The sequence below is a fragment of the Pristis pectinata genome, chromosome 22, assembly GCF_009764475.1.
Source record: "Pristis pectinata isolate sPriPec2 chromosome 22, sPriPec2.1.pri, whole genome shotgun sequence".
Taxonomy (NCBI): Eukaryota; Metazoa; Chordata; class Chondrichthyes; order Rhinopristiformes; family Pristidae; genus Pristis; species Pristis pectinata.
In genome coordinates, this window is record NC_067426.1 from 150,752 (window position 1) to 171,083 (window position 20,332).

Sequence of the window (20,332 nt, forward strand, 5' to 3'; positions counted from 1 at the left end):
TGTAGGTGGGACTAACTAGGGAAAAAAGAAAGGTAGTCAGATGGAGGACATGGTGGTGTGCTGCAGCTGTTTGATGTGGGAACTCGTGGACCTTGCAGCGGTCCAAGATGGCCACATCTGCAGTAAGTGCTTGAGGCTGGACGAACTTCGGCTCAGAGTTGATGAGCTGGAGTCGCAGCTACAAACACTGCGCAGCATAAGGGAGGGAGAGAATTATGTAGACACAGTGCATCAGGTGACAGTCACCGCCCCCCCCCCCCCCCCTTAGAGCAGGTACATCTGAGGTTCAGGATGTAGATAGAATGGTGACTGTCAGGGGAGGGAAGAGGAAGAAGAAGTCAGGCAGGCAGACAGAGCAGGGAACCCTGGAGGCTGTTCCCCTCAGCAACAAGTTTTCTGCCTTGGAGGCTGTTGAGGGGGATGACCTGCAGGGGCCTAGCTGCAGTTACCAGGTCTCTGGCACTGGGACTGGTACTGCTGCTCAGAAGGGAAGGGTGGGAAAGAGACATGCGATAGTGATAGGGGACTCAATAGTCAGGGAAACAGATAGGAGGTTCTGTGGCAGTGAGCATGAATCCCGGATGGTATGTTGCCTCCCAGGTGCCAGGGTCCGGGATGTCACTGATCGGGTCCACAGGATTCTTGAGCGAGAGGGAGACCAGCCAGAAGTTGTGGTCCATATTGGCACCAACGACATAGGTAGGAAGGGGGATGAGGTCCTGAAGAGTGAGTTCAGGGAGCTAGGCAGAAAATTGAGGAACAGGACCTCAAGGGTAGCAATCTCGGGATTGCTGCCAGTGCCACGTGATAGTGAAGGCAGGAATAGGAGGAGGTGGCAGATAAATGCGTGGCTGAGAAGCTGGTGCAGGAGGGAGTGTTTTAGATTTCCGGATCATTGGGATCTCTTCTCGGGAAGGTGGGACCTGTACAGAGAGGACGGGTTACACCCAAACCAGAAGGGGGCCAATATCCTTGTGGCGAGATTTGCTAGGGTGGTCCGGGAGGGTTTAAACTAGTTTGTGAGGGGGAAGGGAACCAGAGGAGTAGGTCAGAGGAAGAAGGGGATGGGGAAAAGTTAGATCAAACAGGTAGAGAGGCTTTGGGGAAGGAGAAGCAGAATACAGGCTATAAAAGTAGTAAGGTAGATGGACTGAAGTGTGTTTACCTAAATGCAAGAAGTGTCAGGAATAAGGGGGATGAACTGAGGGCTTGGATAAGTATGGGGGACTATGATATCATGGCTATTACTGAGATGTGGCTGACGGCAGGAGAGGAGTGGATATTGAATATTCCTGGTTTTCGGTGTTTTAAGAGGGATAGGGAAGGGGGGAGAAGAGGTGGAGGGGTGGCGATGCTGGTCAGGGACACTGTTACAGCTGTGGAAAAGATGGATGATGTAGAAGGATCATCTCTAGAGTCTGTATGGGTGGAATTAAGGAAAAAGAAAGGAGCAGTTACTCTACTAGGAGTATTCTATAGGCCCCCCGGTAGCAGTAGAGATATAGAGGAGCAGATTGGCAGGCAGTGTTTGGAGAGAAGCAAAAATAACAGGGTTGTTATAATGGGAGACTTCAACTACCCAAATATAGACTGGAACCTGCTTAGTCCCAAAGGTTTAGATGGGACGGAATTTGTTAAATTTGTCCAAGAGGGATTCCTGACGCAGTATGTTGACAGGCCGACTAGAGGGAATGCCATGTTAGATCTAGTTTTAGGAGATGAACCGGGACAGGTGAAGGATCTATTGGTGAGTGAGCATTTGGGGGACAGTGACCATTGCTCCATAACCTTTAAAATTGTCATGGACAGGGACAGGTGCAGAGAGGACAAGAGGTTTTTCAATTGGGGAAGGGCGAACTACGAGGCTATAAGGAGAGAACTTGGGAATGTAAATTGGGATGTCCTTTTTGAAGGAAAATGTACCATGGAGATGTGGTCGATGTTCAGGGATCTTATGCAGGATGTTAGGGATAAATATGTCCCGGTGAGGCAGAGAAGGAATGGCGGGGTGAAGGAACCGTGGGTGACGAGAGAGGTGGAACGACTTGTTAGGGAGAAGAAGGTAGCATATGTGAGGTATAAGCAGCAAGGTTCAGACAGGGCCTGTGAGGAATATAGGGTAGCGAGGAAGGAACTTAAGAAAGGGCTGAGGAGAGCTAGAAGGGGACATGAAAAGGCTTTGGCTAGTAGGGTTAAGGAAAATCCCAAGGCCTTTTTCAAGTACGTGAAGGGTAGGAGGATGGCTAGGGTAAAGGGTAGGTCCGATTAAGGACAAAGGTGGGAGAATTTGCCTGGAGGCGGCGGAAGTGGGAGAAGTTCTCAATGAGTACTTCTCTTCGGTATTCAGCAGGGAGAGGGGTCTTGATGATGCGGAAGGGAGTGCTGGTAGGGGTAATGTTCTCGAGGTTGTAGATATCAAGAGAGAGGATGTGTTGAAGTTGTTAAATAATATCAAGACAGATAAATCTCCGGGGCCTGACGGGATTTTCCCCAGGCTGCTTCGAGAGGCTAGGGAGGAGATTGTTGAACCGCTGGTAAGGATCTTTGAGTCCTCGTTGTCCACGGGGATGGTGCCAGAGGATTGGAGGGTTGCGAATGTTGTCCCCTTGTTCAAAAAAGGTAATAGGGATAGGCCAGGGAATTATAGACCGGTGAGTCTCACGTCTGTGGTGGGTAAGCTTTTAGAAAGGATTCTAAGGGATAGGATTTATGAACACCTTGAGAATCATGGACTGATTAGGGACAGCCAGCATGACTTTGTGAAGGGAAGATCTTGCCTCACAAGCCTGATAGGGTTCTTTGAGGAGGTGACCAGGAAGATTGATGAGGGTAGTGCGGTGGATGTGGTTTACATGGATTTTAGTAAGGCGTTTGATAAGGTTCCTCATGGTAGGCTTCTTCAGAGCTGGGCTGACAAGTGGCAGATGGAGTTCAATCCGGAGAAGTGTGAGGTGGTACACTTTGGAAGGACAAACTCCAGGGCAGAGTACTGGGTGAATGGCAAGGTACTTGGCAGTGTGGAGGAGCAGAGGGATCTGGGGATTCATATTCACAGTTCATTGAAAGTTGCCTCACAGGTGGATAGAGCAGTTAAGAAGGCCTATGGGATGTTAGCTTTCATAAATCGCGGGATTGAATTTAAGAGCCGCGAGGTGATGATGCGGCTTTACAAAACTCTAGTTAGGCCACACTTAGAGTACTGTGTTCAGTTCTGGTCGCCTCATTATAGGAAGGATGTGGAGGCGTTGGAGAGGGTGCAGAGGAGATTTAACAGGATGCTGCCTGGATTAGAGAGTATTGAATATGAGGAGAGGCTTAAGGTGCTAGGGCTTTATTCACTGGAAAGGAGGAGGATGAGAGGAGACATGATAGAGGTATATAAGATACTGAGAGGAATAGATAGAGTAGACAGTCAGCGCTTCCTTCCCAGGGCACCAATGCTCAAGACGAGAGGGCATGGCTTTAAGGTTATGGGTGGGAGGTTCAGGGGAGATGTCAGGGGGAGGTTTATCACCCAGAGAGAGGTTGGTGCATGGAATGCACTGCCTGGGGTGGTGGTGGAGGCAGATACATTGAACAGGTTCAAGATCTTGTTGGATAGGCATATGGAGGAGTGTGGGATGGGGGGATATGCGGGAGGAAGGGGTTAGGTAGTGTGAGGGTGGTTTGATGGACGGCACAACATGGTGGGCCGAAGGGCCTGTTTTGTGCTGTATGGTTCTATGGTTCTATGGTTCTATGGTTCTATCACAGGTCGACAGGGTGGTGAAAAAGGCGTTCAGCATGCTGGCCTTCATCAGTCAAGGCACTGAGAGTAGGAGTTGGAACATTATGTTGCAGTTGTATTAGTCATTGCTGAGGCCACACTTGGAGTATCATGTACAGTTTTGGCTTCTCTGTTATAGGAAAGACATGGTTAAACTGGAAAGAGTATAGAAAAGATTTACGAGGATGTTGCCAGGACTAAAGGGTCTGAATTAAAGGGAGAGGTTGGGCAGGCTAGGTCTTTATTCCTTGGAACAGAGGAGAATGAAGACCAACCTTATGGAAGTGTTTAAAATTATGAGAAGCATAGATAAGGTGGATGGTAACAGTCTCTTTGCCTGCATAGGGGAGTCCAAAACTAGAGGACGTTGGTTTAGGGTGAGAGGGAACAGATTTGAAAGGGACCTGAGGGGCAACATTTTCACGCAGAGTGTGGTGAGTTTATGGAACGAGCTGTCAGAGGAACTGGTTGAGGCAGGTACAACAGTATCATTTAAGAAGTACTTGGATAGGTGCATGGAGGGGTGGGGCTTAGAGGGATATGGGCCAAATGCAGGAAATTGGGACTGGCTGGGTGAGCACATGGTTGGCATGGACAGGTTGGGCCGAAGGGCGTGCATCCGTGCTATATTTCTCCATGACTCTATTAATAACTTATAGAATTTCTTATGATTCTCCTTTAGCTTATGTATAGACTAGTTATATCTTTTTTCCATAACTATTTTAAAACTAATAGCCATATGGTCACTGGTCCAAAAGTGCTCTCTCACTATCACTTCAGTCACTTCCCCTGCCTCAGTTCCCAACAGGAGGTCAAGTGCTGCCCCCCCCCCCCCACTGCCTTTTGTAGGGCCAACTACATATTGCTTGAGAAAACTTTCCTGGACGGTTAACAAATTCTGCCCCATCCAAGCCCTTAGCACTATGGCAGTCCCAGTCAGTGTTAGGAAAGTTAAAATCACTGACTTTTACAACCCTCTTATTCCGAGAGCTATCTGCAGTCTCACTGTATATCTGCTCTTCTAATTTCTGCTGACTATTGGGGGCCTATAGTACAATCCCATTAAAGCAATCATCCCTTTCTTATTAGAGAAGTAGAGGACTGCAGATGCTGGAATCTAGATGAAAACCTGTGATGCTGGAGGAATTCTGTGGCAGCATCTGTGGAGAAAAGCAGGCAGTTAACATTTCGGGTCAGGACCTTCTTCAGGACTGAAGATAGGAAAAGGGGAAGCCCAATATATAGGAAGGAAAAGCAGAGCAGTCCATCAGAGCAGGGCAAAAGGCAGCAGCATCTGCAGTCCTTTGTTTCTCTAGTATTACTGCCTCCTCGTTCTCTGGCCTGCACATGCCTGTCGTGTCTACTGAACTTGCTCCTTTTAATTTCTCTTGTCACCTCCACTTCTCTCATCTGAAATAAAACAGAAAATGCTGGAAACTCTGCAGATCAGGCAACACTGTGGAAAGAGAAATAGAGAAACAGAGAAATTTGACTTGGATTGTTAACTCTGTTTCTCGTTCTAAAATGGTGTTTATTCCTCTGCTCAGTGAATCAAGGGAAATGGCACTGAGGTGGAATATCTCCTCCTTCCTTTCAGTCCACTGTCCTCTCCTATCAGATTCCATCTGCTTCAGCCCTTTGCCTCTTCCACCCGTCATCCCAGCTTCTCGCATCAATCCCACTCTTACCCTCTCTCACCTGCCAATCTCCCACCTCACCTGGATTCACCTACCCGCTCGACCCCTTCCCCACACCGTTTGTACCGGCTATTTCCCTTTTTACTTTCCAGTCCTGATAAAGGGTTTCAACCTGAAATGTTGACTATTTCCCTCCACAGATGCTGCCTGACCCACTGTTCCTCCAGCATCTGTGTGTTGCTGAGGTTGCTCTTCTTCCTCCAGGTTCTGCTCTCCACCTGATCACCAAAGCTGATTAATAATATCTCGTCTACATCGTATCCAAGGTATTGGTGTTGGTTTATTATTGTCACTTGTACCGAGGTACAGTGAAAAACTTGTCTTACAAACCGATCTTACAGGTCAATTCATTACACAGTGCAGTTACGTTTAGTTAGTACAGAGTGCATTGATGTAGTACAGGTGAAAAAAACAACAAAGTGTCACAGCTACAGAAAATGTGCAGTGCAATAAGGAGCAAGGTCACAACAAGGTAGATCATGAGGTCATGAGGTCATAGGTCTTAGTCCATCTCATTGTATAAGGGAACTGTTCAATAGTCTTATCACAATGGGGTAGAAGCTGTCCTTAAGTCTGGTGGTCCGTGCCCTCAGGCACCTAGTCAAAAGGAAAAGAAAAGCATACAAAAATTACAGAGAGCTAGGTAATGTTAGAGATCCGGAGGAGTACAAGGCTAAAAGGAAGGAACTTAAGAAAGAGATTAGGAGAGCCAGAAGGGGACATGAGAAGGCCTTGGAGGGGAGGATGAAGGAAAACCCCAAGGCATTCTACAAGTATGTGAAGAGTAAGAGGAGGAGATGTGAAAGGATAGGGCCTATCAAGTGCAGCAGTGGGAAAGTGTGTATGGATCCGGAAGAAATAGCGGAGGTATTTAATGAATACTTTACATCAGTATTCACCACAGAAAAAGATCTGGGTGATTGTAGTGGGGACTTGCAGTGGCCTGAAAAGCTTGAGCATGTAGATATTAGAAAAGAGGTGGTGCTGAAACTTTTGGAAAGCATCAAGTTAGATAAGTTGCCAGGACCGGATGAGATGTACCCCAGGTTGCTGTGGGAGGCGAGGGAGGAGATTGCTGAACCTCTGACGATGATCTTTGTGTCGTCAATGGAGACGGGAGAGGTTCCTGAAGATTGGAGGGTTGCGGATGTTGTTCCCTTATTCAAGAAGGGGAGTAGAGATAGCCCAGGGAATTATAGACCAGTGAGTCTTACCTCAGTGGTTGGTAAGCTAATGGAGAAGATCCTGAGAGGCAGGATTTATGAACATTTGGAGAGGTTTAATATGATTAGGAATAGTCAGCATGGCTTTGTTAAGGGCAGGTCCTACCTTACGAGCCTGATTGAATTTTTTGAGGATGTGACTAAGCACATCAATGAAGGGAGAGCAGTAGATGTAGTGTATATGGATTTCAGCAAGGCGTTTGATAAGGTACCCCATGCGAGGCTTATGGAGAAGGTGAGGAGACATGGGATCCAAGGGGACATTGCAATGTGGATCCAGAACTGGCTGGCCCACAGAAGGCAAAGAGTGGTTGTTGAAGGGTCGTATTCTGCATGGAGGTCGGTGACCAGTGGTGTACCTCAGGGATCTGTACTGGGACCTTTACTATTTGTGATTTTTATAAATGACCTGGATGAGGAAGTGGAGGGGTGGGTTAGTAAGTTTGCAGATGACATGAAGGTTGTGGATGTTGTGGATAGTTTGGAGGGCTGTCAGAGGTTACAGAGGGACCTAGATAGGATGCAGAGTTGGGCTGAGAAATGGCAGATGCAGTTCAACCCAGATAAGTGTGAAGTGGTTCATTTTGGTAGGTCAAATATGATGGCGGAATATAGTATTAATGGTAGGACTCTTGGCAGTGTGGAGGATCAGAGGGATCTTGGGGTCCGAGTCCACAGGATGCTCAAAGCGGCTGCGCAGGTTGACTCTGTGGTTAAGAAGGCATATGGTGTATTGTCCTTCATCAATCGGGGAATTGAATTTAGGAGCCGTGAGGTATTGTTGCAGCTATATATGTCCCTGGTCAGACCGCACTTGGAGTATTGTGCTCAGTTCTGGTCGCCTCACTACAGGAAAGATGTGGACGCCATAGAGAGGGTGCAGAGGAGATTTACAAGGATGCTGCCTGGGATGCAAAGCATGCCTTATGAAAGCAGGTTGAGGGAATGCGGCCTTTTCTCCTTGGAGAGATGGAGGATGGGGGGGACCTGATAGAGGTGTATAAGATGATGAGAGGTATTGATAGGGTAGGTAGTCAGAGGCTTTTCCCCGGGGCTGAATTGATGGCCACAAGAGGACATAGGTTTAAGGTGCTGGGGAGTAGACATAGAGGAGATGTCAGGTCTCAGACAGTGGTGAGTGCGTGGAATGAGCTGCTGGCAATGGTGGTGGAGGCGGATACGATAGGGTCTTTCAAGAGACTGTTGGATAGGTACATGGAGCTGAGTAAAATAGAAGGCTATGGGTAAGCCTAGTAATTTCTAGGGTAGGGACATGTTCTGCACTGCTTTGTGGGCCGAAGGGCCTGAATTGTGCTGTAATTGTTCTATGTTCTATGGATCTTCCACCCGATGGAAGAGTAGAGAGAATGTCCCGGGTGGGTGGAGTCTTGTGCCCTCGGTTTATTCCCAGAAACTCTGAACATTCTCTTAAGCAACTGTCAGCGTTGTTATTTAAATTGTTATTTTTTCGTTGCCGGGGGCAGGATATGGGAGGTATTTTATTTCGCTAGTTTCCGATCACTTGAACTGAAGACATATTTTGAATAAAGCGCAACCACTGCGGAGCCGTCAGGTCGGTCGCTCGGCTCCCGTCCGGCCGACACCATTTTGGCCGCGGAGTAATTTCTGCAAGTGGAACCATCTGGTGGGAGATGGGTGAGTGAGGGAGGGACGGAGGGGGGGAGTGAGGGAGGGGGGGGGGGAGGGACGGTGGGACGGTGGGTGAGGGAGGGAAGGGGTGAGTGAGGGAGGGACGGAGGGGGGGAGTGAGGGAGGGGGGGGGAGGGAAGGGGTGAGTGAGGGAGGGACGGAGGGGGGGTGGGTGAGGGAGGGAGAGGGAGGGACGGAGGGAGTGAGGGGGGGTGGGTGAGGGTGAGGGAGGGAAGGGGTGAGTGAGGGAGGGACGGAGGGGGGGAGTGAGGGAGGGGGGGGGAGGGACGGTGGGACGGTGGGTGAGGGAGGGAAGGGGTGAGTGAGGGAGGGACGGAGGGGGGGTGGGTGAGGGAGGGAGAGGGAGGGACGGAGGGAGTGAGGGGGGGTGGGTGAGGGTGAGGGAGGGAAGGGGTGAGTGAGGGAGGGACGGAGGGGGGGGTGGATGAGGGAGGGACGGAGGGAGTGAGGGGGGGTGGGTGAGGGTGAGGGAGGGAAGGGGTGAGGGAGGGAAGGGGTGAGGGAGGGACGGAGGGAGGGAGTGAGGGAGAGGGAGGGAGGGAGAGAGGGGGTGAGTGAGGGAGGGACGGAGAGAGGGAGGGGGTGAGGGAGGGAGAGAGAGAGGGAGGGGGTGAGGGAAGGAGGGACGGGGTGAGGGAGGGAGGGAGAGAGAGAGGGAGGGGCTGAGAGAGAGGGAGGGGGAGAGGGAGGGGGTGAGGGAGGGGGAGAGGGAGGGGGTGAGGGAGGGAGGGACGGAGGGAGGGAGGGGGGTGAGAGAGGGAGTGAGGGGGTGAGGGAGAGAGGAAGGGAGGGGGGGTGAGGGAGAGAGGAAGGGAGGGGGGTGAGGGAGAGAGGAAGGGAGGGGGGTGAGGGAGAGAGGAAGGGAGGGGGGGTGAGGGAGAGAGGAAGGGAGGGGGGGTGAGGGAGAGAGGAAGGGAGGGGGGGTGAGGGAGAGAGGAAGGGAGGGGGGGTGAGGGAGGGAAGGGAGGGGGGTGAGGGAGAGAGGAAGGGAGGGGGGGTGAGGGAGAGAGGAAGGGAGGGGGGGTGAGGGAGAGAGGAAGGGAGGGGGGGGTGAGGGAGGGAAGGGAGGGGGGGTGAGGGAGAGAGGAAGGGAGGGGGGGAGGGAAGGGAGGGGGGGTGAGGGAGGGAAGGGAGGGGGGGTGAGGGAGGGAAGGGAAGGGGGGGTGAGGGAGGGAGGGAAGGGGGGGGTGAGGGAGGGAAGGGAGGGGGGGGTGAGGGAGGGAGGGAAGGGGGGTGAGGGAGGGAGGGAAGGGGGGGTGAGGGAGGGGGGGGGAGGGTGAGGGAGGGAAGGGGTGAGGGAGGGAAGGGAGGGGGGTGAGGGAGGGAGGGAAGGGAGGGGGGGTGAGGGAGGGAAGGAAGGAGGGAGGGGGTGAGGGAGTGAGTGAGGGGGTGAGGGAGGGAGGGGGGTTGAGGGAGGGAGGGACGGAGGGAGGGGGGTGAGGGAGGGAGTGAGGGGGTGAGGGAGAGGGGGGGTGAGGGAGGGACGGACGGAGGGAGGGACGGAGGGAGGGGGTGAGGGAGTGAGGGAGGAGGGTGAGGGAGGGAGGGGGTGAGGGAGGGAGGGGGGAGGAGGGAAGTGAGGGAGGGGGGAGGGGAGGAGGGAGGGAGTGAGTGGGGGGAGGGGGGAGGGGAGGAGGGAGTGAGTGAGGGGGAGGGGGAGGGAGGGGGGAGGGAGTGAGGGAGGGGGTGAGTGAGGTGAGGGAGGGAGGGGTGGGTGAGGGAGGGGTGGGTGAGGGAGGGGGTGAGGGGGTGGGAGGGGGGTGGGTGAGGGGTTGAGTGAGGGAGGGGGTGAGGGAGTGGGGGGGCTGAATGAGGGAGGGGGTGAGGGAGAGGGAGTGAGGGGGGCTGAGTGAGGGGGTGTGGGAGGGAGGGGTGAGTGAGGGAATGATGGAGGGGGAGGGAGTGAGTGAGGGGGGAAGGAGGGGGGAGGGAGGGGTGAGAGGGAGGGGGAGGAGGGGAGGGAGGGAGTGAGTGAGGGGGAGGGAGGGAGTGAGTGAGGGGGAGGGAGGGGGTGCAGGGTTGAGGGAGGGAGGGGTGAGGGAGGGGGTGTGAGGGAGTGAAGGATGGAGGGAGGGAGGGGGTGAGGGAGTGAGTGAGGGGGTGAGGGAGGGAGGGGGGTTGAGGGAGGGAGGGACGGAGGGAGGGGGGTGAGGGAGGGAGTGAGGGGGTGAGGGAGAGGGGGGGTGAGGGAGGGACGGACGGAGGGAGGGACGGAGGGAGGGGGTGAGGGAGTGAGGGAGGAGGGTGAGGGAGGGAGGGGGTGAGGGAGGGAGGGGGGAGGAGGGAAGTGAGGGAGGGGGGAGGGGAGGAGGGAGGGAGTGAGTGGGGGGAGGGGGGAGGGGAGGAGGGAGTGAGTGAGGGGGAGGGGGAGGGAGGGGGGAGGGAGTGAGGGAGGGGGTGAGTGAGGTGAGGGAGGGAGGGGTGGGTGAGGGAGGGGTGGGTGAGGGAGGGGGTGAGGGGGTGGGAGGGGGGTGGGTGAGGGGTTGAGTGAGGGAGGGGGTGAGGGAGTGGGGGGGCTGAATGAGGGAGGGGGTGAGGGAGAGGGAGTGAGGGGGGCTGAGTGAGGGGGTGTGGGAGGGAGGGGTGAGTGAGGGAATGATGGAGGGGGAGGGAGTGAGTGAGGGGGGAAGGAGGGGGGAGGGAGGGGTGAGAGGGAGGGGGAGGAGGGGAGGGAGGGGGTGAGTGAGGGGGAGGGAGGGAGTGAGTGAGGGGGAGGGAGGGGGTGCAGGGTTGAGGGAGGGAGGGGTGAGGGAGGGGGTGTGAGGGAGTGAAGGATGGAGGGAGGGAGGGGGTGAGGGAGGGAGGGGGTGAGTGAGGGGCGGGTGAGGGAGGGAGGGGGTAAGGTAGGATGTGAGTGAGGGAGGGAGGGGGGTGAGTGACGGAGTGAGGGGGGTGAGTGAGGGAGGGAGGGATGAGGGGAGGGAGGGATGGGAGTGGGGGAGGGAGTGAATGAGGGGGGAGAGGGTGAGTGAGTGGAGGGAGAAGGGGAATGGAAGGGAGGGGGTGGTGAGGGGGAATGAGGGTGAGGGAGGGGGGATGAGGGCTATGGAAAATGAGGGTGAGGGAAGGGGGTGAAGGGAGAATGAGGGGGTAGGGGAATGAGGGGAGAGGGGAATGGGAGGGGTGGGGGAATGGAAGGGGAAGGAGGGTGAGGGGAAGGGGAAATAGGGTTGGGAGGGGAGAATGGGGGTGAGGCAGCTGGGGGGAGGGGTGGGGGAGGTTTGTGGGTGGGAGGGTTTTGGTATTGGTTTATTATTGTCAATTGTACGGAGGTACAGTGAAAAACTTGTCTTGCACACTGATCGTACAGGTCAATTCATTACACAGTGCAGTTACACTGAGTTAGTACAGAGTGCATTGAGGTAGTACAGGTAAAAACAATAACAGTACAGAGTAAAGTGTCACAGCTACAGAGAAAGTGCAGAGCAATAACGTGCAAGGTCACAACAAGTTAGATCGTGAGGTCAGAGTCCATCTTATCGTATGAGGGAACTGTTTAATAGTCTTATCACAGTGGGGTAGAAGCTGTCCTTAAGTCTGGTGGTACGTGCCCTCAGGCTCCTGTATCTTCTACCTGATGGAAGAGGAGAGAAGAGAGAATGACCCAGGTGGGTGGGGTCTTTGATTATGCTGGCTGCTTCACCAAGACAATGAGAGGTAAAGACAGAGTCCAAGGAGGGGAGGCTGGTGTCTGTGATGCACTGGGCTGCATCCACAACTCTCTGCAGTTTCTTGCGGTCCTGGGCAGAGCAGTTGCCGTACCAAGCTGTGATACATCCAGATAGGATGCTTTCTATGGTGCGTTGGTGAGAGTCATAGGGGACAAGCTAAATTTCTTTAGCCTCCTGAGGAAGCAGAGGTGCTGGTGAGCTTTCTTGGCTATTGCATCTATGTGATTTGACCAGGACAGGCTGTTGGAGATGTTCACTCCCAGGAACTTGAAGCTCTCAACCCTCTTGACCTCAGCACCATTGATGTAGACAGGTGCATGTACACTGCCCCCTTTCCTGAAGTCAATGACCAGCTCTTTTTGAGGGAAAGGTTGTTGTCATGACACCATCTCACTAAGCTCTCTATCTCCTTCCTGTTCTCCGACTCATTGCTGTTTGAGATATGGCCTACAACGGTGGTATCATCTGCAAACTTGTAGATGGAGTTAGAGCAGAATCTGTCTACACAGTCTTGAGTGTATAGGGAGTAGAGTAGAGGGCTGAGGACGCAGCCTTATGGGGCACCAGTATTGAGAATAATCGTGCCGGAGGTATTGCTGCCTATTCTCACTGTGGTCTGTTAGAAAGTCAAGGATCCAGTTACAGAGGGAGTTGTTGATTCCTAGGTCTCGGAGTTTGGTGACAAGCTTGGGATTACTGTATTGAAGGCAGAGCTGTAGTCAATAAACAATAGTCTAACGTAGGTGTCTTTACTGTCCAGTTGCTCCAGAGCTGAGTGTAGGGCCAGGGAGATGGCATCTGCTGTAGACCTGTTTCGGTGATAGGCGAATTGCAGTGGGTCTGGGTTGTCTGGGAGGCTGGAGTTGATGCGTGCCATGACCAACCTCTCAAAGCACTTCATGATGGTGGATGTCAGAGCCACTGGTTGGTAGTCATTGAGGCATGTTACCTTGCTTTTCTTGGGTACCAGGATGATAGTGGTCTTCTTAAAACAGGTGGGAACCTGAGATTGAAGCAGGGACGTCTGCAGAAGAACTTGGACAGGTTAAGAGAGTGGACAAAGAAGTGGCAGACAGAATACAGTGTAGGGAAGTGTGGGGTTATGCATGTTGAATTGAAGAATAAAGGAGTAGACTATTTTCTAATTAGGGAGAGAATTCAGAAATCAAAGGTGCAAAGGGGTTGGGAGTCCTAGTTTGGGATTCCTTTAAGGTTAACTTGCAGGTTCATTTGGTAGTCAGGAAGGCAAATACAATGTCAGCATTCATTTTGAGAGGACTAGTATATAAAAGCAAGTATGTATTGCTGAGGCTTTATAAGGTGTTGGTCAGATTTCATTTGGAATATTGTGAGCAATTTTGGGCCCCCTGTATCTGGACCAGATGAAGGGTCTTGACCTGAAAGGTTGACTGTCCATTTTCCTCTATAGATGCTGCCTGACTGCTGAGTTCCTCCAGTGCTTTGTGTGTGTTTTAACCATCTTGTCGATCTTTTCATCTCTGTTTAAGGATCTTTGGACATGAATTCCAAAGTTCCTTTCTTCCTTCACACTACTCAATATATTATTTACTTTGTGCTTATCCAGCGCCTTCTTGTATATCCTTGCTGTATATTTTGATTTAACAGATTGAGAGAAAACTAACAAGTCTTCTCCTTCCTTCCCAACTTATTACTCACAAGAATACAAAAAAATAGGAGCAGGAGTTGGCCATTCAGCTCCTCAAGTCTGCCTGCTGTTCAATATGATCATGGCTGATATATGCTAGTCTCCATCTCCACCTTGAATATATCTAATGATCTGTCCTCTGCCATCATTGGGGGCAGAGAATTCCAGAGATATCCACTCTGAAAAAGTTGTCCCTCAGGTTCTTTTAAATCTTTACCCTTTTGCCTTAAATGAATTTCCTCTAGTTTTAGACTCCCTAACCCCAGGGAAAAGACTACATCCCTAATGATTTTATATACCTCAATCTCCTACGCTCCAGGGGATAAAAGTCCTAGCCTATCCAGTCCTTCCTTATAACTCAAGCCCTCCAGTCTTGGTTACATCCTTATGAATCTTTACTGCACCCTTACCAGCTTAGTGACATCCTTCCATTTGGTGGTTAACCAAATAATACTCCAATGTGGTCTCACCAACTACTTGTATAGCTGTAACATGATGCTCCAATTATTCTACTAGGTACCCTGATTGATGAAGGCAAGTGTGCCAAACACCTTCACTGCCCTGTCTACCTGTGTTGCTACTTTCTGGGAACAATCTACTTGTGCCCCTAGGTCTCTCTGTTCTACAACACAAAAGTGGGCCCTGCCGTTTACTGTGCAAGCCCTGCTCTGGATAAACTTCCCAAAATGTAACACTTTGCACTTGACTGAATCAGAATCAGGTTTATTATCACTGACTTGTACGTCGTGAAGTTTGTTGTTTTATAGTAGCGGTACAGTGCAAAGACAAAATTTACCATAAATTACAAAACAAGAAGTGCAAAAACAAAAGGAATAACGAAGTAGTGTTCATGGGTTCATGGAACGTTCAGAAATCTGATGGCAGAGGGGAAGAAGCTTTTCCTAAATCAAGCTCCTGTACCTCCTCCCTGATGTAGTAACGAGAAGAGGACATGTCCCGGATGGTGAGGGTCCTTAGTGATGGATGCTTCCTTCTTGAGGCACCGTCTCTTGAAGATGTCCTCGATGATGGGGAGAGTTGTGCCCGTGCTTCTTCTGTTGGCTGTGTCTACAACCCTCTGCAGCCTCTTGTGATCCTGTGCATTAGAGCCTCCATACCAGGCTGTGATGCAATCAGTCAAAATGCTCTCCCCCATACACCTATAGAAATTTGTCAGAGTCTTTGGTAAAATACAGAATCTCTTCAAACTCCTAACAAAGTAGAGCAACTGGTGTGCCTTCTTCATGATTGCATCAATATGTTGGGCCTACTCACCAAATTCTGAGCTTTCATCCTGTTGAAGCTCTACTCTGTGGAACTGAAGTCATTGCTTCTTGGAGGAGGGAGCAGCTGTGGACTGCTGTAGATTTTTTTTTGAAGAGGTGATCCAAGTACATCACCCCTCAAGTCATACAGATTTCATTGTGGATTTCAATGACATTGAATTGTTGTAGCACACTGATCATTGTTCTTTAATTTGCATGAATGTTGTATTGCCATTGGTCATCTTGTAATAACTAAAAGTATTCTGTGTTTTTGTTAGGCTAATGATATTGATCAATCATAAGACACTACTTTGGGAGGAAGGGAAAATAAAATAATCTATATGTAACATTTTTTGAGGAAAAACTGGTATTTATTAGCATTGTTTATTTCCTTGTGACCTCACAAAGCACTTCAGCCAATCATTTGCTTTTGAAATGTAGTCACTTTTAGGCAGTCAATTCAAAGGACAAGATCCCTGAGATGAATGGTGACTTGATCTCCTTTTAGTGCTGCTGATTGAGGAATGAATGTTGGCCAGGATAACAGAAGAATTTGCTTCTCCTTTTTGGGGGAAAAAGTGAATGGAATCTTCTACATCTTCTTGATCATACAAACAAGGTCTCTCTTTTTATCATTCTTCAGGAGGTGGGCATCGGAGGGAAGGCTGGAATTTATTGACAGTTCCTAGTTACCCTTGAAGGTGGTGTTGGGCCTTTTTGAACTGCTGAAGCCATGTACTGAAGGTATTCCCACAATGCTGTTAGGTAGGGAGTTCTCTAATTTTGCTTCAGTGATGATGTAGGTTTGGTAATTTGTCCAATAATGAAATATTAGTGCCTGAGTAAGGAATCACAGCTAGGAGGGTGGGTTATTTTGTTCTGCAGGTATAATTTGGTATTGACTATAATTTTATGTGATTTTTAGCTAAGGGTATGGAGTCAAAGAAATGGATGGTTACTAGTTTAAAAAGGGAGGAAAGCATGGATTGAACAACTAACTGCAGGTCTGTCAACCTGACATTGGTAGTAGGCAAATTCATTGGTTCATAAGAGTTATAAAACTTGGAAATGGGTCTTCGGTCCAATTTGTCCATGCTGACCAAATTGCCTATCTACATTAATCCCATTTGTCTGTAATTGGAATAATTCCTGGGATGGCATAATTCAGCATTTAGACAGGTACGTAATCAAGGACGTTCATGTGGATCTGAAAGTGGCAGCACAGGTAGACAGAGTGGTGAAGAAGGCATTTGGCATGCTTTCCTTCATTCGTCAGAGCAATGAGTGCAAGAGTTAGGCTGTTATGTTACAACTGTACAAACGTTGGTGAGACCACACTTGCAATATTCTGTGCAGTCCTGGTTGCCGAGCTATAGGAAGGATGTCAATAAGCTGAAAAGGTTGCAGAAAGGATTCACAAGGATATTACTGGGACTGGAAGGTTTGAGTTATAAAGAGAAACTGGATAGGCTGGGGCTTTTTTCCCTGTTGCTTAGGAGCTGAAGGCTGACATTTTAGAGGTATATAAAATCATAAGGGCATAGACAAGGTGAATAGTCACTGTCTTTTTTTACCAGGATGGGGGAGTCTAAAACTAGAGGATATAAATCTAGGGTGAAAGAGGAGAAATTTAAATGGGACATGAGGACTAACTTTTTCACATGGAGGGTTGTGGGTGTGTGGACCAAGCTGCCAGATGCAGTGGTAGAGGCGGGTACATTTACAACATTTAAAAGGCATTTAGACAGTTACGTGGATAGGAAAGGTTTAGAGGGTTATGGGCAAATGGGACTAGTTCAGTTCGGAATCTTGGATGAGTTGGGCTGAAGGGCCTGATTCCGTGTTGTATGACTTTTAAGGGTGGATTGTTTTTGACAGACATGCAAGATTGTCTCTTAAGTTGCACATGACAGATCAACACAAAGTTAAAAACCCAAGAGAAATTAAGAGTTGGATTAAAAACTTACTCAGTGACTAGAAACTGTGGACAGTCAGCACCTTTTCCCCAGGGCAGCAATAGCCAATACCAGAGGACATCCGTTTAAGGGCAGAGGAAGAATGTTCAGGGGAGATGTCAGAGGTAGGTGCTTTACACAGAGAGTGGTGGGTGCCTAGAACACATTGCTGGGGGTGATTGTAGAGGCTAATACAATAGGGACATTTAAAAGGCTCTTAAATAAGCACATGGACGTAAGAAAAATGGAAGGTTATGGGCTGTGCAGGAGGGAAGTGTTTGATTGATCATGGAGTAGGTATTCATGTAGTTTGGCACATCATCGTGGGCTGAAGGGTCCATACTGTGCTGTATTGTTCAATATTCCATAAACTCTAATTGTTGACAGGTGTTTTTAGTGACTGTATTTAGTGGGGTTCAGCAATGCTCACTACTTGACCCCTTGTGTTTATGGCAGATGTGAATAATTTGTTCTTAAGTGCAGAGATGGCCAGTTAAAAAGTTTGATATTGTAGTGGCTAGCTACACACTACGAAATGAAGACAGAGTCGCTGGTTTCAAAATCAGAGGTCGAATGCCGACCGGGGCGCAGTGCGCCTTTAATAGCCGAAAACTTCCCGCGCTGACGTCATGCGCGGGTCACCTGACCTTCCCGTGTGTGGGCTTTCTCAGCCCAACGCTGGGCAAGGAGGAGGGTCCCGCGCCATCTTGGATCGGGGCCTCCGACGATGTTGTGATGTCGGGAGTCGGTTCGATGCCGGTGCGGTGAGTCGCTACATAACCCCACCCCCCCCCCCAGAACCGGCAATACTGTCGCGAAAACCAGAATTAAATAAACTATGCCTTGGGTGGCCTGCCCCTGCACCGTGCTCGCTGTACCACCATGGGTTGGTCCGAGTCTAAATGAGCTGGCTTCAGCCGGTCAACCGTAAACACCTCTTCACGCTCCCCAATGTCCAGCATGAACGTAGATCCATTGTTCCTGATGACCCGGAATGGCCCTTCGTACGGCCGTTGCAGCGGTGATCGGTGTGTGCCCCTCCTGACGAAGACAAACTTACAGTCTTGGAGGGAAGTCGGCGTATGGGTAGGGACCTGTCCGTGTCGCGAGGTGGGAATCGGGGCCAGGCTTCCAAACCGCTCGCGCAGCCGGTCGAGCACCGCGGCAGTTGCTTCCTCTGGCCCCCGAGGGGTTGGTAGGAACTCGCCCGGGACGACTAAGGGCGTTCCGTAGACCATCTCCATGGACGAAGCATGCAGGTCCTCTTTTGGCGCAGTGCATATCCCCAGCAGGACCCAGGGGAGTTTGCCTACCCAGTTGGTCCCCTTAAGGCGGGCCATGAGTGTCAGCTTCAGGTGGTGATGGAACCTCTCCACCAGCCCATTGGATTGCGGGTGATAGGTGGTGGTGAAGTGGATCCGGGAACCCCACAAGTCAGCGACGGCAGACCACAGGCCGGAGGTGAATTGAGCTCCCCTGTCTGAAGTGATATGTGCCGGGACACTGAAACGGGCCACCCAAGTTGACAAAAGGGCCCGTGTGCAGGACTGGGCGGAGGTATCTGCGAGGGGAATGGCTTCAGGCCAGCGGGTAAAACGGTCGACAATCGTGAGGAGGTACCACGCTCCTTGGGAGGCTGGAAGGGGGCTGACCAGGTCGACATGGATATGGTCGAACCTCTGGCGGGTAGGCTGATCCTGCAAGAGGGCCTTGACGTGCTGCTGTACTTTCAAGGTCTGGCAGTGAGTGCAGGACCGGGCCCATTCGGAAACCTGTTTACGCAGACCATGCCAGACGAACTTGTCTGACACCATCTGGACAGTAGTCCAGATGGATGGGTTTGCAAGGCCGTGGATGGCATCAAACACCCGTCTGCGCCAGGCAGCTGGGACAATGGGGCGGGGTCTACCTGTGGAGATATTGCAGAGCAGGGTGCGCTTACCGGGGCCTACCAGAAGGTCTTGCAGTTGCAGGCCCGAGACTGCGGTGCGATAGCTGGGCACTTCCATGTCCGTTCACTGTGCCTCCGCTAAGGCGCTGAAATCCACCCCCGGGACAAAACCTGGATGGTGGGCTGTGACAGTACATCCGCGACCACGTTCTCTTTCCCTGATAGATGGCGGATGTCAGTGGTGAACTCAGATGTATGACAAGTGCCGCTGTTGCCGTGCTGACCAGGGATCTGAGACCTTGTTGAAGGCGAAGGTCAATGGCTTGTGGTTGGTGAAAGCTGTAAACGGCCTGCCCTCCAAGAAGTAGCGGAAGTGTCTGATGGCCAGGTACAATGCCGACAGCTTGCGGTCGAAGGCGCTATATTTGAGCTCTGGTGGTTGAAGGTGCCTGCTGAAGAACGCCAGCGGTTGCTGACGCCCTTTGATAAGCTGTTCTAGCACGCCTCCGACCGCCGTGCTGGAGGCGTCGACCGTGAGGGCAGTCGGGACGTCTGTGCGAGGATGCACCAACATGACCGCGTCTGCCAAGGCCTGCTTGGTTTCGACGAACGCGGTGTGAGCCTCTTCTGACCAAACAATGTCCTTGCTTCCGCCTGACAGGAGAGCAAACAACGGGCGCATGATATGGACCGCGGATGGTACGAACCGGTGATAAAAGTTTACCATACCGAGGAATTCCTGCAGGCCCTTGATGGGGGTGGGTCTGGCGAAATGGCAGATGGCGTCGACCTTGGCAGGCAGGGGCGTGGCGCCATGTTTGTTGATCCGATGACCCAGGAAATCGATTGTCTCCAGCCCGAATTGGCATTTGGATGGGTTGACGGTCAGGCCGAAATCCCTCAGGCGAGAAAAGAGTTGGCGGAGGTGCGTGAAATGTTCCTGGCGGCTGTTGCTGGCGATCAAGATGTCATCGAGGTATATGAAGGCGAAGTCAAGGTCACGCCCGACCACGTCCATGAGTTGTTGGAAGGACTGAGCAGCGTTCTTGAGACCAAAGGGCATCCGGACGAATTCAAAGAGGCCAAAAGGTGTGATCAGCGCCGTCTCTGGAATGTCGTCTGGATGCACCGGGATTTGGTGATACCCGCAGATGAGGTTGACCTTGGAAAAAATGGGCCGCCCATGTAGGTTGGCAGTAAAGTCCTGAATGTGCGGCACGGGGTACCGGTCCAGGGTAGTAATGTCATTGAGGCGTCGGTAATCGCCACAGGTCTGCCAGCCTCCGGCTGCCTTGGGGACCATGTGTAGCGGACAGGCCCATGGGCTGTCCGACCTGCGGATGATCCCCAGCTCTTCCATTTTTTCTGAATTCCTCCTTCGTGAGGCGGAGCTTGTCTGGGGGTAGCTGCCGGGCGCGGGCATGGAGGGGAGGACCCTGGGTGGGGATGTGATGCTGGATGCCGTGCTTGGGCAAGGTGGTGGAGAACTGGGGCGTTAGTACGGACGGGAACTCTGCCAGGACCCTA

At 51.5% G+C, this 20,332-nt stretch overlaps 1 protein-coding gene across 1 annotated transcript in view; it reads left to right on the forward strand.

Moving 5' to 3' along the window:
- The first annotated feature begins 8,290 nt into the window (after positions 1 to 8,290).
- The window catches only part of LOC127581604 (importin subunit alpha-7-like), a 127,086-nt gene continuing 115,044 nt past the window's right edge, over positions 8,291 to 20,332 (forward strand). Inside the window, 1 exon segment of the mRNA XM_052036106.1 lies at positions 8,291 to 8,342. Within this exon segment, the coding sequence (XP_051892066.1) occupies positions 8,339 to 8,342 (4 nt within the window). The 5' untranslated portion in view covers positions 8,291 to 8,338.